General features: G+C 44.4%; 1 protein-coding gene across 3 annotated transcripts in view; it reads right to left on the bottom strand.

The window, feature by feature from the left end:
* Positions 1-1,112: 1,112 nt before the first annotated feature.
* zswim8 (zinc finger, SWIM-type containing 8) overlaps positions 1,113-16,514 on the bottom strand; it is a 51,223-nt gene continuing 35,821 nt past the window's right edge. For all 3 annotated transcript variants that reach the window (XM_029127199.3, XM_055502741.1, XM_055502742.1), the window contains exons 22-27: positions 15,812-16,309; positions 15,547-15,724; positions 15,301-15,474; positions 15,096-15,215; positions 2,905-3,083; positions 1,113-1,578 (exon numbers count right to left, since the gene is read on the bottom strand). In XM_029127199.3, the coding sequence (XP_028983032.1) occupies positions 1,375-1,578; positions 2,905-3,083; positions 15,096-15,215; positions 15,301-15,474; positions 15,547-15,724; positions 15,812-16,309 (1,353 nt within the window). In that variant the 3' untranslated portion in view covers positions 1,113-1,374. The remainder of the gene's footprint in view (positions 1,579-2,904; positions 3,084-15,095; positions 15,216-15,300; positions 15,475-15,546; positions 15,725-15,811; positions 16,310-16,514) is intronic.

Here is a 16,514-nt window from a genome sequence, read left to right as displayed (position 1 = left end):
TCTGTGAGTTCCAGAGCGACAGCAGCTGCCAAGACAGGTGGAAATGTGTCTTAAATTAACAGCACCATGTTCTATAATCTAAATGTGGTGGACACTTAAGAGTCTAAACGGTGTTTGGAACCAAATGCTGTGGTCTCTAAAGGCGTTGGCATGAGCAAGCTGCGCCTTGTCCTCAGTGTGTTAGATAAGTCCACGAAATAACCACCTGTCCTTCCTGCAAAACCAAACCATTGTCCTGGGGTTTTTGCGTGTAGAGCAGTGTTAGTGGACATTCTGTCCCCCAACAACATCAAAGGCAAAGGTTAGCTGGACCAAAGATTTTTTTGACAAAATGGTTCATTCAGTCATTTAGATGCTAGGATCACAATTCAGTATAAAATCTCAATTTTTGATTTAAATATAGTCACCCTAAGTTCTTAGTATCTTAAACATTTTTAGCTGGGATTTCATATAGTTGTGTATAATACTGTATTAAAGACTGTTTCGCAATGGTGTCCTCACACGGAATTTATAAAAAAGCAAAGCTGGAAAGGGTTGAGATTACTCCTCGTGATCGGTGGAGCTTCTACCAGGACATGGGCACCACAATCTCTAAGCTAAGAAAATGTAAACTGGTACCCAGCACCACTGATGCCCAACCCAGGAGCAGGAGCAGGAGCATGGCTGGAGGGATATGTATGGCCTGGTTTGGCCAACACACTAGGTGGACTCTGGAGCTGAGTTCCTGCGACTCCCAGTCAGACTGAAGTTTGAATATGGACCTCCTACAACAAGACGATGACAGCGACAACAACAGCAATAGAAGTGGCAGCACATTTCAGCGCTCTCTCATTCTTCAATGCATACATGTCATTTTCTACTTAAAGTAATAAAAAGAAAGAAACCCCTGTACACCTGCACTGATAATACGATCGCTTGTATCACAGTGAATTTTCTTTGTTTCTGCTTAAAATGAAGAAATGGACGGCACCTACTGTACGACCCTGGTCAAGAAAGTTGTAGCATGAACTGATTCTTGCTCAGTGGTTTAAATTAAAACCAAACTAGGAAACAGTAAAAATGAAGTGAGGATGTCACATCTTTCTTTCAGGGGAAATGGAGGAGACAAGTAATATGCAGAAGTACAGTTTAATTCCACAGTTACAAAAACAGGAACCATGATAAAACAAGAATGAAAAGTCAGTCAAACACAGAAGAACAGGAGCAGACCTGGCATTTCCTCTGAACTCTGGCTGGACAAAAACATGAGAGGAAGTCTGATTGTACAGCCTGTGTCCACATCAGAGGAGCAGGGCCCCTGAGGGAGTCAGGCGGCACCAACTGGGCTGCTCAGTGCTGGAGGCAGAGTCACCAGCCCACGTTCCTGCTCGCAGCTTAGGGTGAGAAAGTCGCCATCTCCAGGGAAATGCGTTGCCACAGCTCCTTGGTCTGCTTGCCTCTTTTCAGGTTTTGCAGCACATCATTAAACTGCATCATACCTACAGGAGTCAGACAGAAAGCACTGCGAGCGCTGCGGATGATGTTGACAAAGTCATCGTAGTCCGCCGGCGTCAGGTGGATGAGCCGGTGGTGGATGTACTGGGGAGACAGAGGAAGAAGATGATCACAAAGAAGATTCATTGTCTACATACAGAGAAAATTAAACTCTGCAGATCAAATTGCTTTAGTGTCTCTTCATCTAACTCAGTGTTTTTCAAATAGTGACAAATAGAACATGCTTTTTCGACGCAGGTAGTTTTTAGCACTGAATAAGACACAGCACAGAGCAGGACATGTGAAGTGCAGATAAGAAACTGCGGAAAAGTATTTAAAGGGATAAAAAGAAAGGCGGAGACAGACAAAGATAATGACACAAACGTAGCTCTCTCGAAAGTTAAGACGAGAAAATATGACAAAGCGTATGTAGCGATTGGCTTCACTGCGAGGAAAGACCAGTATATTTACTATGTCTAAAGTGGTCGAATGAGCCATAGCTATATTCGATGTGCGCGATTCGTGCGATAGTTTTTTTATAGTATAGTATTTGCTGTGGTAGTAGTCCGTGGGGTACTAGGAACAACTGTAAAGGTGATGTACCAATTTGAGGAACAGGATTTATGGACGGTCAAAGTTCAGCTATTGATGTCAATTCAAAGTATTACTCCAGAACTATACAGTAAAATAGATTGGCATTTGCTGTGGTAGTATACCTTGAAGTACTAAGTTGAACTGTGAAGGAACGATGATGTACCAATTTGAGGAATTTATTTTATTTACATCCAAGTTCTAGAATAGCGGCCAATTGCCTCTTTATATTTTCCATCAGTAAGTATTTTCAAATATACACTGTAAATTCCATAATTTCTTAAATTTACTTTGTTTCTTTAAGGCATTAATCCTAATATCATCTCCATTGCTTATTAGAGTGAGTATCTCGGCTCTTCTCAGTGATCGCAACACTGTTACCGTAATTATTGCATGAATTGCGCACCTCAAATATAGCAGCAGTTCATTTGAACACGGAAAAGCAAACAGCGGCTTTGACCGCAGTTAAAAGTGTTGGCAGCGGACAGCATGAAGCCAAATAATTTAAGGCATCACTCAAAGACATTGCACCCTAATCGGGCTGATAAGTCGTTTATCCGCGAAAATGTGACTAATATCACCAACAATCGTCCCGCTATGTGAACGCTATTTCAACTGTTGAAACTTCATATGGGAGTGTATGAGCTTTCAGTGCACACTCACTGTTTGGTGCAATGATTAGGTGATGCTAAGGTTGTAGGATTGAATCTAACCTCTGACATGAAAAGCTGAAAGAATTTAGCTTTTTATCAAATTCTGAGTGCAGGCGCGAAATAATTAAGAAGCACTCATCTAACTGAACAGAGGCTGGTTTCCACTGCGGGCAGAGCCAAGCAATACCTGCAGGTAGGCCTGTTGGCAACGCTGAACAAGCTGGTGAAAGGCAGGCGTTCGCAGGTGGGCGTGAATGTGGGCGGGGTTCAGTCGCTGCAGCGCCTCCATGATGATCTCCTGCAACACGAATGGACTGAGGACACCTTTGGCTGCTCCAACACAGAACTGGTACACGTAGTTGACTCCTGTCCGGACCAAAACACAGAGACATGTGACTGGCTCTGAACATTACACTCTTTAGGCTCAACTACCTTTCTGGCATTTTGAAACCCATTTTAACAGAATAGATCACTATGGTAACCCAGGCAGCATGATTACACACTTACAGTAAGAGTGCTTTAACTTCGGCATGATTCACTGAGTTGTCACTCCTACGAATGTAATACACAAGAATGACTTCTAATGTATTATTTCATGAATATCGCATGTACTATTACTTATTACTACAAACTAGAAATTTGTTCTGTAGCTGAAAAGAAGCCAAGTGCTCAAAAGCTGCTAAAAAAAGGCTAATATTAGGTTGAAGAAAAAAGACGAAAAACGTAAGTTGATTAAGATCATCCGTGTTTGGCATTAAAACGAGAGAAAACCTTAAAACAACATTTTACAATATGCTTGTTAATTTTAGAAAAGTCAAATTTTTACCATTGTTAAATTTATTAGTGCATTTAATTGTATACAATGTATCTGAGTGAGTATCTACAAGGTGGAGGTAGGTATGAACTGATGATCAACAGAAACAGATTCATGAGATTGCAAAGCAAATGTCATACGTATATGGGTCTGATGAGCTAACAATATGTGTCTGTCTGTGTATAAGGGACATAAAGCAGACACAAATCACTTGATCACTTTGACCAGCAGAGGGAGAGCTGGATACAGGTTACATATGCAGTGGTGAATGTTTCATTATTGTGAGAGAGCTCTAAAGAAATCTATCATATTGCACATTCATGAGCCAACAACCTAATGTATGAGAGAGACACTTCACATATTTTTAATGGGGGTTGACCAAACTGATCTTGGGTAGTTTTTAAAAATGAAGGGACATCTCTCCATATGTTCTATGCAGAGAAATTATCCTTCATTCCTCCTCCAACACACCCTGGCGGATTGTTTGATATGGGCTCACAGACTACAACTAGTACTTGACGCCGCCCCTCCTTGTGCACAATAGTCCATTTGAGCAAGCCAATGAACAATTCTCGAAGGGCCAAAAGTGGTCGGTGACTATGGTAAATGAAGCAAGACCAATATAATGTCTGAACTCCATAGTCACCCAGAAAATAGCCCACAGTTCACGATCAAATGTGGACCATGTTATCTTCCTTATTCTATGCAGTTATTATATGATTTATGACTTAGAATAGAATAGAATAGAATGCCTTTATTAGTCCCACAGCGGGGAAATTCCCATCAGCAGCCAGCTTGACCGGTGCTAGTCCGACAGTGGAAGCAATTGCAGTACAAACAATAAAAAACACACGCACATACAGTGGCACACAGTAAAAGTGGAAACCTTGCTGGAATTTTTTTCTTGGGTTCATCAGGACAGATAGATAAGGTCGGAGAGCAGACAGTGAGACTGTAAGTGGGGGTGGGAGGGGATGTATCTGCATCAGTGTAGTTAAGTGTTGTTTATAGAAGTATGACCGAGGCCGACCAAGATGTTTACAGGTCAGTCCAACAGTTGTCCTTGAAGGGAGTCACAATAAGGGGAAGAGGATAGATAGAGGCACAGCTGGTGAGCTAGATTGGACCCGGGAAGGGAGGGGTGAGGGAGAAGGGACAGAGTACTACACAGCCAGTTCTAATAGCAGTTTAACAATCCATGACTAATTTGTCTAGATCAATACTCCAATCGGTCAGAACTCAGGGCTTCGTCGCCTCTTGTGGGACCATGGGTCACCCATGACATCTCCTCAAGCCTGTCAGACAAGGCTGTCACTATATTCACCAAGTGTTCCGGGATCCGGGCATCCGAACTGGCTGAGATGTTACTGATCAGTCCCTCAATCCGAGTCATTCCCTGATGCAAATCATTCGAACGAGCTGAGATGTTAATTGTCAGTCCTTCAATCCGGGCAATCCTCTGGTGTAATTCCCTCAGCCGAGTAACCATGGCCCCCGCCGGCGTTTGAGCTCCACGGCCGGTGGACACGCCAATAAGCCGGCCGCAGATTTTCCAAACTTTCCAATCTTCCGATAAAGCAGGGCACCACCAAAGCCAATCATGAGTAGCCCTGTTATCAAAGTCCAAAATATTAACAGATCCTTTGCATTCTCGATGGACAGAGGCTCCAGACACACGGGGCACCAGGAATCCCACGCGTCCCGCACGTAGCTGGAGGCAAAAGTCCCCAAGGGGCAGAGTGGTTCTCCCGGAGATTCTTTCCGTTGTGAAAACATTTTGTCCAACGCGCTGAGTGACCAGTTGATTAGCTCTATGTTCAAAATGTTATTCGAGAATAGCAGATCAGGGTGCTCAGAAAAATACAAGACAAGGACACTGCAAGCAAAAGCAGAGTGGAAGCAGAGAGAAAACACGTCTGCACTCCTCGAGAGGCGGAAGTAGAATGTTCTGCAATTAATATCTTATGTTTTTTCTTACTTCTGTAGACTCTGGACTCTAGCTCCCAAACCCAAGGCCGGGGAGTTGTGTTTATCTGTCTATTGAGACTTAGCGCTCCTTCCTCTCTGATCGTCAGACGCCAGTGATGCAGGTGTGAGAATGTAAACATCTCCACACATGGCAACAGGGATGAGATGGTGCATGCAGTCTGATTGGGCTACACTGACGTTCCACCGTATTCGGACAGAGTGGTTAAAAGGTAGAAGCAACTTGAGGATCGTGGGCTCTTTGCATCACACCTTCGTGGTGTGTGCACTGATCTCCCAGCTGGTTTTTGGTTTGTTGATGTGCACGATCAACATCCATGTTTCTGATTTGCTTTCCCCATTATTTTTATTTTCACAAGCAGTGGACCACTCAAAGGCCACATTTTTTACCAAATAGATGGTTCAGTGGAGCAGCAGTTTGAAAAGTCTGTACTGCCTGTAGTAAGAACACAGCCCCCAAAAGCTCTCACCTTCGATGGAGAACTGGGAACAGGCCAGTTCAAAACTTTGTCAGTATTTTTGGGGTCAGGTTGCAGACCCTGTCAAGAGACCACATGACAACGTGATCCTAGACAAGGTGACACTTGCAAGGATTTAGTCTCATCCCCGCAGCCTGGATCCTGGAGAAAACCTGTCTTCTCAGCAACTTCCAGCTGCCATTAACCGTTAGAAAAGTCCAATGTGCTGAATCAGGTAGCGCCAGACAAAGCATCCAAAGTGTCATCCACACGCGGGAGGGGGTCAGAGTCTTTAATAGTCACATTGTTTAAAAGCCTGTAATCCACACAGAAACACACTTCTTTCTCAACAATACCCAGGGACTGCAGCTCTCCTCGATCACACCATCAGCTAGCAACTGAGCCACTTGCCTCTCAATCTCTGCAAGGTTTTCAGGGGAGGCACTGTGTGCACGCAGTTTGACGGGGGCCTGACCACGTGTTCGAATGTGATGTCTCACTACATTAGATTTACCCAGGTTCTGCTTGAATGAGCTTAAGATGTCACAGAAGTCCGACAGCAAGGCTAGCAGTTTAGCCTTCTCCGATTCAGGAATAGATGATTCGTCCAGTGAGATGGGAGGTGCCGTTGTGGAAGAAGAAACTGCAGCCACTTGAGCTGGAGCATGAAACTGATGAACTTCAGACTCATTGACTAAGTATAACTCACCCAGGTGAAGCCCTCGGGTCAGTGAAATGTCATGTCTAGTAGGATTCAAAATCCGAGCATTAGTCAGTCCATTATGAACTCGCCAGTGTGCGAGCCACTATCAGGCTAGAAGATTCTGACACATTAGGTTCAAGGTATCCAACAAAGTCACTTGCAACCTGAGCTGCATTAGGCAAACACACTGTAACAGGCACTACAGCTTTACAGAGAGGTGGCAAATTCACAGTCGAGGCCAGCGACACATTGCAGCACGTGGGAACAAAATCTGGGACGAGGACCCACAGCTGAAGCTCAGCACGGTTGAGGTCAAGTAAGAGGTGATTTTTTGTGATTAACACATAAAAGTCCGCACTCATAAGTGACACACTGGAACCAGAGTCTAACAGCATGTGCACCTCCACACCTTCGATCACACCTTTCACATAAGATACCAACCGGTCCCAGTCAGCATCCACCAGCACGTCACTGTCAATGTTAGCCACATTGTAATCACTGACATTCTGACGATCCAGTTTTCTACAGTCCGCTATTGTGACTCGCCAAGTAAACAGCAGATCCAGAAGTGCCGACAGTCATGTGATTATACACCCCAGCGTTCTCACAACGGCCGGCAATCAACACTGCTTCCTCCAAGTCCGTTGTCCCATGCTCGTTGGGGATCCAAACTAGCAACAAATCCACAAATCTTTTCCTCCCTTATGGCATTGTGACAGTATTCAGGGAAAACCTCGCTCACCAGCTGGCTGATATCTGCCGCATAAAGTCGTAGCACTTAAAAGTGTCAGCCTTTACGGCAATCTGTTTGCATTTTCAGCACGGTATCACCGAGTTTTTAGCGCGTTGGAGCTGTGTTACCTCTATTTGGCCTATAGGTGGCGATCAGCCCCCACACTGGCCTTTATGATGCTGTCTTAACTTTTTGTTGTTTAACAGCCTTGATGTGTCAATTTTTTACCCCGGGTTCGAATCCCGGTGGAAGCAGAAGTTGTAATTACTAAACATTTTTATATTTTGGCATACAAGATCATAACAAATGATTAACAGGGCTGGCTGCCTGTATTATTTAGCAGAGCTACAGCCATGTTCCCAAGAGGTTCACCAGCCGCTTTCGGCAGTGAGTCATACGTTGTTCTGCCCGCTTTCATGTAGAGACGGAACTCTTCACAGTTTTTTCAAACGTAGATTTTGTTAATTTCGTTATTCATTTACAACAACATGCAAATGCTAAAAAATACTGAAAAGATCACTGTACACCCATCAAGTTTGGGTGAACAGAAAACGCTTGAAAGCGTTTCCGTTTTATATTCCGTTTCTTTCATTATTTTACCTTTCACCTGTACCACATAATAAGTCATTGCAGAGCTACAGCCATGTTCCCAAGAGGTTCACCAGCCGCTTTCGGCAGTGAGTCATAGACGGACGTTGTTCTGCCCGCTTTCATGTAGAGACGGAACTCTTCACAGTTTTTTTAAACGAAGATTTTGTTAATTTCGTTATTAATTTACAACAACACGCGAATGCTAAAAATTTTCTGAAAAGATGACTGTATACCCATCAAGTTTGGGTGAACAGAAAACGCTTGAAAGCGTTAACGTTTTATATTCCGTTTATTTCGTTATTACTCCTTTCACCTGTACCACATGAAGTCATTGCAGAGCTACAGCCGTGTTCCTACAAAGTTAACCAGCTGTTTATTTCGTATTGCATGTCCGTCTGGTGAATGAAAGTGGGCGGGGCCATCCACGTCCCAGAGCAGGGACACTGGGGGAAGGGGAAACACGCATCAACACGCAGGACAAAGATCTGCGTTTCTCTGCTGCTACAGCCTCGCTGCGTTGGGTTGTTAGTCTCCCTTTCACCTGTACCATATTAAATGTGTTCCTACAAAGTTGATCAGCTGCTTTCAGAATCAGAATCGTTTCTATTCCCCAGGTTTGAACAGGGCAAACATTATTTTTATTTACAAAAAAATAATCCCATACGGTTTGCACTATAACGTCACCAAAAATTACGAAAAAACGACAGTACAGTTTCAATAAATGTTCATTAAAAATTTAAACAGAAAACGCTTGAAAGCGTTTCCGTTTTGTATTCCGTTTCTTTCAGTATTTTACCTTTCACCTGTACCACATAATAAGTCATTGCAGAGCTACAGCCATGTTCCCAAGAGGTTCACCAGCCGCTTTCAGCGGTGACACACACATGGACGTTGTTCTGCCCGCTTTCATGTAGACACAAAACTTATCAAAGTAAAAGAGAGCTCGGTGCAGCATTTGCAATTACAACAGGCTGAAAGAGGAGGCTGTAGCAGAGGAACACAGGTCTTTGTCCTGTATGTTGATGCGCCCAGCCCCCACAGTCAACGCTTACCTTTGCTACGGGACTGATAGCCCCGCCCACTTTTATTTATCAGACAGATATGAAAGTGGGAATAACGAAATAAACGGGATGTAAAGTAAAACGCTTTGCAGAGTTTTGTCTACATCAAAGCGGGCAAATCACATGTGAACTTTTAAATTTTTTTTGTAAATAAAAATAATGTTTGCCCTGTTCAAACCTGGGGAATAAAAACGGATCTGATTGTGAAAGCAGCTGATCATCTTCGTAGGAACACATTTCATATGGTACAGGTGAAAGGGACACTAACAACCCAACGCAACGAGGCTGTAGCAGCAGAGAAACGCAGATCTTTGTCCTGCGTGGTGATGCGCGTTTCCCCTTCCCCCAGTGTCCCTGCTCTGGGACGTGGATGGCCACGCCCACTTTCATTCACCAGACGGACATGAAAGAAGGAATAACGAAATAAACAGCTGGTTAACTTTGTAGGAACACGGCTGTAGCTCTGCATTGTCCTTATGTGGTAAAGGTGAAAAAAGTAATAACGAAATAAACGGAATATAAAACGGAAACGCTTTCAAGTGTTTTCTGTTTATATTTTTTATTGCACACTTGTTAAAACTTGATGGGCGTCTCTCTTTTGAGTTTTGTCGTCGGCTACATAAGTGTAAAACAGGCCTTATTACTCATGCAGTATCAATATATGCAGAACAAACAACTTGCTGCATTAAGGAGTCGGAGATCTGCTGAGTCCTGGCGTTCTGGAATACCACAGAGAGAGTTTATTACAATTTATTTATTTTTATTATGTGATATTCGTTAGCAGTGGTAGTCTGCCAGACCTGTGTGAAATACCATAAGAAGAGCGTTTTAAAAAAGTCAAGTGAAAGGTTTTGGCGTCCCACAGTCTACGTAGGTGCAGCTGATCACGCGCCCGATCTCCCATGGAGCTTTTCTTTGTCTCGGAGCTAAAGTATTTTACACCTATTGACCGAGTGGAGACAATATGTTAATGTCTCTGTGCCAATACGTAGTAGGGGATGGGGTTTGAAGTTTGCTTTTGGAACTGAATCAACATCAGACGCCGTAACTCGCACGAAGCGAGCTTCAAATCCACTGTATTGCCTGTGTAATAAAACATTGTTTTTCTGCAGATACTGTGGTAAATGTCATTACGGTAAAGTATAAAAGTGCAGCTTCCGTTTTAAGGACACATTGGCTATGTCTAACTGTTTTAACGGTTTAACTTGACCAACTTAAAAGTGGTCAAAGTGGTTTATGCTGCAGAGCAGGAGTTATTTCGTTTTCATTCAGTGAAAAATGTTAACATTTATCGTGCATAATAAGAACATGTAAAACAAACAAGCTGCTGCATTAATGCGTAGTTGATCTGCTGAGTCCTGACGCGCCATAGAGAAAGATTTAATACAATGTATTTATTTATATCAAATAAAATCCTCTTACAGATTTTATGTGAACGTCCATAAGAACAGCGTTTAAAAGCAGTGAAGTGAAAGGTTTTTAATGTCAGGAGTATAAGAAAAAGACCATTGGTTTTAGAAGCCAGATGTTGTTTGATTAGTAGGGGATCAGATCAGGGGACTCCGTCGGTGTGCGCACACAGCTGATTCATTCCGCCTCCAGACAGGCTCTTGCAGCAACATGTTTGGGGTCATTGTCCTGGAAAAACCGATGCCGTGTTTCAATATACTTTCTTATATATGGCCCCACTGTGCGTTTGATTATGGACTCCTCGAAAAACTGTCTATCCATGATCCCCTCGAAAATAATCATCGGTCCTGGTCCCCACCTAGAAATCATTCCCCAAACGTGGAGTTTGAGGGGACGCTTAGGTCACGGTTTGGAAACCAAGTGTCCTTTCTTTGCAAAGCTCATTCTGGCAAAATGCCCCAATGCCACAGTCGATTCGTTTTTCCCCGAAACTAGAAAACGGGAAACGGCTTCAAATCCATGTGTCTGGTTTTGAAAACACCGTTTTCAGCTCGTTTATTCGTTTTTAACACGATGCTTTGAATAAATGCCGTTTGTCCTTTTTAAACGAGATGGTGGGGCATTCTCGTTACAATACGAAGTTACTGGACTTACTGGGAGCGTGTCCAGACACATTAACAGGTCCTCCGGGTTTAAAACGTTCTAAAACGACGTGTTTTCTCGTCTTCCCAGCTTTTATTCTGGAGGGGGAAATCAAACCGTTAAAATGTACACGGACCCGACACTTAAACACAAGGACATACTGTATAAAGACAGCAGCGACATCAGCAACTGACAACAAACACTAGCGCGTATTGACAACTTGATCCAAGTGATCTGCCTATGAATAAGTGGCTCCTCAGCACCATCGTTGGAACGTCACATCACTGTCTGCTTCAGACGGTGACGCCACTTCCCAGATTCTCTCGTTGCCTGCATTATCACATGCATACATTTCTGGTTAAGCTCTACCTGGACACATCATCTGTCATTCGGGCTCTTACGTTTCATTCAGAATCAGAGCAAACTATAGGTCATTGCGGTCTGAGTAAATTTTAAGAGTTTGGTTAAACTTAAAAGCTGCTATAACAAGAAAACTACTTAGTTTTTCGTTCTTTGTTTTTTTCTCAAAACGAAAAATCAGCTTTAAATCAAACTCCGTGTGTTGTGTCGAAAAAACAACAACACCTGAATTCCGTTATTTAATATTACGAGCTGAAACGAAAACCAAGTTTGTTTTGTATTTTTTCGTCATGATCAACAAACCAGAAGACGAGTACAGATATACATATAAAATAGATTTATAACACAGATTGATGAATAAATATAGATTCCTATTTTATGTTATTATACTTATATTATTCTATTGGATTGGCTGGAGGAGGGACTGTGTCTCTGGGCTGGCCTGGAAACTGTAAAAACATCAGCAGCTTCTGCAATTGACAACAAACACGAGCGCACTAGCGAGCAAAGACGCATAATAATCTATAATATTTAAAAGTGAACTACTCTACATTTAATGATACAATACCATGACATCGTTTTTTGTGCTTAATGTGCAGACACAGATAGAAATGAACAGTCGGCGCTCACATCTTTGCGCCACCTGGTGGTTAACACGAGACTAGCACCCTGATTTTTTTCAGCTGGCTGCAGGATTAACAATCCTTAGTCGGGCACGCGCCCGTGGCGCGCTGGCGACGCGCACGTACTGCGGTAAAAAAGGTGGTCGCTCTGAAGTGCTACGACTGTATACTTCCAAACAAACCAAAAGCGATCCATCAGAAGTTGCTCTCCAAATGCTTCATTAAGCCTCAGTTTCGTTGCAGCATAGTCCGCTTGAACTGGAATGCAGCATCGATCAGACGTGTCGGCAGAATTCGCGCCAGTTCATAGTCGCAGGACAAAGCACCGCCAGCCGCCGTGAGTGCCCTGACCGCAGTTTCGAACTGCCAGACCCAGAGAGCAAAGCCTTGCCTCCCACCACCAGAGAACTGTGCTGGCAACTCTGTTTCCATGTGCCGGTTAACTCTCCTCCTCGAATTTGCATGTTGGTCGCATACTAACCTGAGCTAACACCATACTTTGAAGACTAACTACCTAAATAAACAGTCGACAGACAGTCGACAGACAGTCGACAGACAGTCGACAGACAGTCGACGTTGAGACGAACAAACAAACAAACAAGAAAACCAAACAAACCGCTGCCACCAATGTAGCCGAATATCTTGCGGGGGCTAAACTATACACTCAGACAATAAGACGACACAGTTGCAGTTTCGGACTTCTCCACTTTATCTCAGACAAACCGCCAGAGCGATAGCGCACACTCACCAGGAGATGGTGTTCAGTACTATAAACAGCTCCGACCACAATTTTTTTTCATTGGGCTCATACAGTATGTCACAAAAGTGAGTACACCCCTCACACCTCTGCAAATATTTATTTATCTCTTTTCATAGAACAACACTGCATAAATGACTCTTTGGCACAGTGAAAAGTAGTCAGTGTAAAGTTTGTATAGCAGTGTAAATTTATTGTCCCCTAAAAATAATTTAAAATACAGTCAATAATAGTTGAAGCCCTGGCAACAAAAGTGAGTACACCCCTAAGTGAAAGTGTACAAATTGAACACAATTGTTCATTTTCCTTCCCCTTTGTCATGTGACTCATTAGTGTGAAACTGAAAATTGTTGCTTTACATAAAGACGGCCTAGGCTATAAGAAAATAGCCAACACTCTGAAACTGTGCTGTAGCACAGTGGCCAAGATCATCTAGCGCTTTAAGAGAACAGGTTCTTCTCAGAATTGGCCTTGCCATGGTTGGCCAAAGAAGCTTGGTGCACATTCTCAGCGTCAGATTCAAAGACTGGCTTTGGAAAACAGATGGATGAGTGCGCCCAGCATTGCTGCAGGGATTGAAGGGATGGGAGGTTAGCCTGTCAGTGCTCAGACTGTACGCCACACTCTGCATCAAATTGCTCTGCATGGTTGTCGTCCTAGAAGGAAGCCTCTTCTATAAATGATGCACAAGAAAGCACGCAACCATGGAACCATGTCCTGTGGTCTGATGAGACCAAGATAAACCTATTTGGTTCAGATGGTGTCAAGCATGTGTGGCGGCAACCAGGTGGGGAGTACAAAGACAAGTGTGTCTTGCCTACCGTCAAACATGGTGGTGGGAGTGTCATGATCTGGGGCTGCATGAGTGCTGCTGGCATTAGGGAGCTACAGTTCATTGAGGGAAACATGAATTCTAACATGTACTGTGACATACTGAAGCAGAGCATGATACCCTCCCTCCGGAAACTGGGCCGCAGAGCAGTGTTCCAGCATGATAATGACCCTAAACACACCGCCAAGATGACCACTGGCTTGCTAAAGAGGCTGAGGATAAAGGTGATGGACTGGCCAAGCATGTCTCCAGACCTAAACCCCATAGAACACCTCTGGGGCATCCTGAAAAGGAAGGTGGAGGAGCACAAGGTCTCAAATGTCCACCACCTTCGTGATGTTGTGATGGAGGAGTATAAGAGGATTCCAGTGGCAACCAGTGAAGCTCTGGTGAACTCCATGGCCAACAGAATTCAAGCCGTGCTGAAAAATAATGGTGGCCAAACAAAGAATTGACACTTCACATTTTCACTTAGGGGTGTACTTGCCACTTTTGTTGCCAGGGCATCAGCTATTATTGGCTGTATTTTTGGTTATTTTGAGGCGACAATAAATTTACACTGCTATACAAGCTTTACACTGGGCACTTTTCATTGCAAACATTTAGTTATATCTTTTTATAGGACAACACTGCATAAATGACACAGAGGTTTGAGGGGTGTACTCACTTTTGTGACATACTGTATATGCCAGAGGAGCCCGTGCATTTCGGTGCTTAAGGCGAGATTGCGATTTTGCGCCTTCTACCCCCCGGGTGCATATACGTGAATGTTTATTTCTGAAGGCTTGAAGCTGCGGCCCCCAGCAGAAGGCGCCCTGGGCGGCTGCCCTGTTTGACCATGCCTAAAACCGCCAGCCACTGTGACAATGGGGTACAATTTGGCTGCAGATAAATTTGGTGTTTTTGGCCTGACAGGTGGCTGTCGGACCTGGTTTGTCATTTGACAGTCAAATTTAGAGCAGTCAGTCTGTGGCACTAATCTATGATGAAAAGCCTCATCTGATGCCAAAACAGCCCTGGGAAAAGAGTGTTTTAATCCCATAATGTTTCTACTGCCTCCTACAGCTGATTTTAAGTTGCAGGAAAACCCCTTGCCGTCTACATTCTTAAAGTATCCCCAGCATTGCATGACATTTCTATTAGCAGAGTTTTGGTATATACATTGTGTCCCACACTAGCCTAAACTAGCATGCAGTGCACCTCACGCAGGCACGCATGCCCGCACGTCATCTGAAGAATTCAGTAAAAATGCAGAACAATGCCCTATTCTGACTGATTAATCTTTTAGAAGCTGTTGACCAAAACTGAAAAGCCTGCAATCCTGGTTTAGCATTGTTCATGTAATGTTGGGAGCACTGTGTGTTATAACCAAATCTCATATTGGCTATATGTTACTGTGAGAGCTGACCTAGCCTCGCAGCCAGCCCCAGCAGCCATTTGACATCCTCAGTGTAGGGCGGGCTCCTGGAGAAGTTGTTGGGATGGTCATTGTGAGCCCTCCTACCCAGCATCTCCAACGCCAACATTCCTGCACATAAAATGAACAATGAAGCAATGTGCTTGGAGACCAACTCGCTACAGGCACTGGACTAGAAGAAAACCATAATCCTCACCAACTCTGTAGGCAGAATGCAGGTAGTGCAGGCCTTGCTGGCTGATCGGCTGGCTGTGCTGCTCATCCTCTGCTGGAAAAGGTGTGCTGACCAATGAGCCAGTTTGGGAGGAGAGGGAGGGCAGAGGTGCTCCCTGTATGGCCTGAATAGTGGGGCCTGAGTGAACACTGCCAACTGTGAAGAATGAAAAGCATTGTTACACACACACACACGCACACACTGTCACACACACACACGCACACAAACCTGCTACAGTTGTGCTGAGGGGCAGACCGGTCTCTGTATGATAGGGATGGACGGCAATCTGAGTCATGGACGGCACAGGGACGCCAGGAAAAGTCACCGCTGTGGCAGCCAGAGGCGGCTGTGGCCCAGTGGCCACAGAGAAGGGATACTGGGCTCCGATGAAGGCTGGATGTATTCCCTGAGTAAGAACACACATACATGTGCACTAGGACATGATGCACTGCACAAAGACACTCTAAGTACAAGCTGGAAGAGCAGTTCTGACCTGTGGATATGCAGCCCCAGACACAGGGAACACAGTGGGTCGAGGGACATGCTGCAAAGGGTGTCCCAGATACTGGGGGGAGCAGACCGTGGGTAGGTGGGCCTGGATGGTGGTGTAGGGATGGAGGGCCTGGCTGTGTGGGTGAGCCATTGCCTGGCCAGTCATGGTGTGGGACTGGTAGATGGTGGAGCCAACTGAAATGACTGGTACAACGGCTGACGCTGTTACCGACGCCGTCACAGTTGCCACTCCTGGAGTCTCCATGTTGGCTCCGCTGTCGAGGACACTGCAGGTGGACTCTGCTGGTCTCCTGCCTGAACCCCCGTTGGCTCCACAGCGTCCAGAGGTTTCCCGCTGCTGAGCAGATCCCCCACCTACTGACTGCTCATACAGCCAATACCACTGGTGAGCCACCTCGAACAGAACCTCAGGGTAAACACCTCCACCCTTGGCTGCTTCCTCGACTGCCATGCAGGCTTTTTCTAGCATTACATTGTCCTGGAGGAAGAAGGGGACAACATTGCATTAGGAATTAATACTTCTTTTGTAGTGGCAGCAGTTTTCATTACATGTATCATGTCAACTAGTTCAGCTTCTTCTACAAAGTAACAATTTCCAAAAATTTCCAAAATCAGGGCCCTGTGAGGGCAAGCCTAAATAATAAAAAAAACCACTACACAAGTTAAAGTACTGTACAATAGGT

This window comes from Betta splendens, chromosome 15 (assembly GCF_900634795.4).
Source record: "Betta splendens chromosome 15, fBetSpl5.4, whole genome shotgun sequence".
Lineage (NCBI taxonomy): Eukaryota > Metazoa > Chordata > Actinopteri > Anabantiformes > Osphronemidae > Betta > Betta splendens.
Note: the sequence above shows the minus strand (reverse complement) of the source record. Positions and strands in the feature narration are given on the sequence as shown.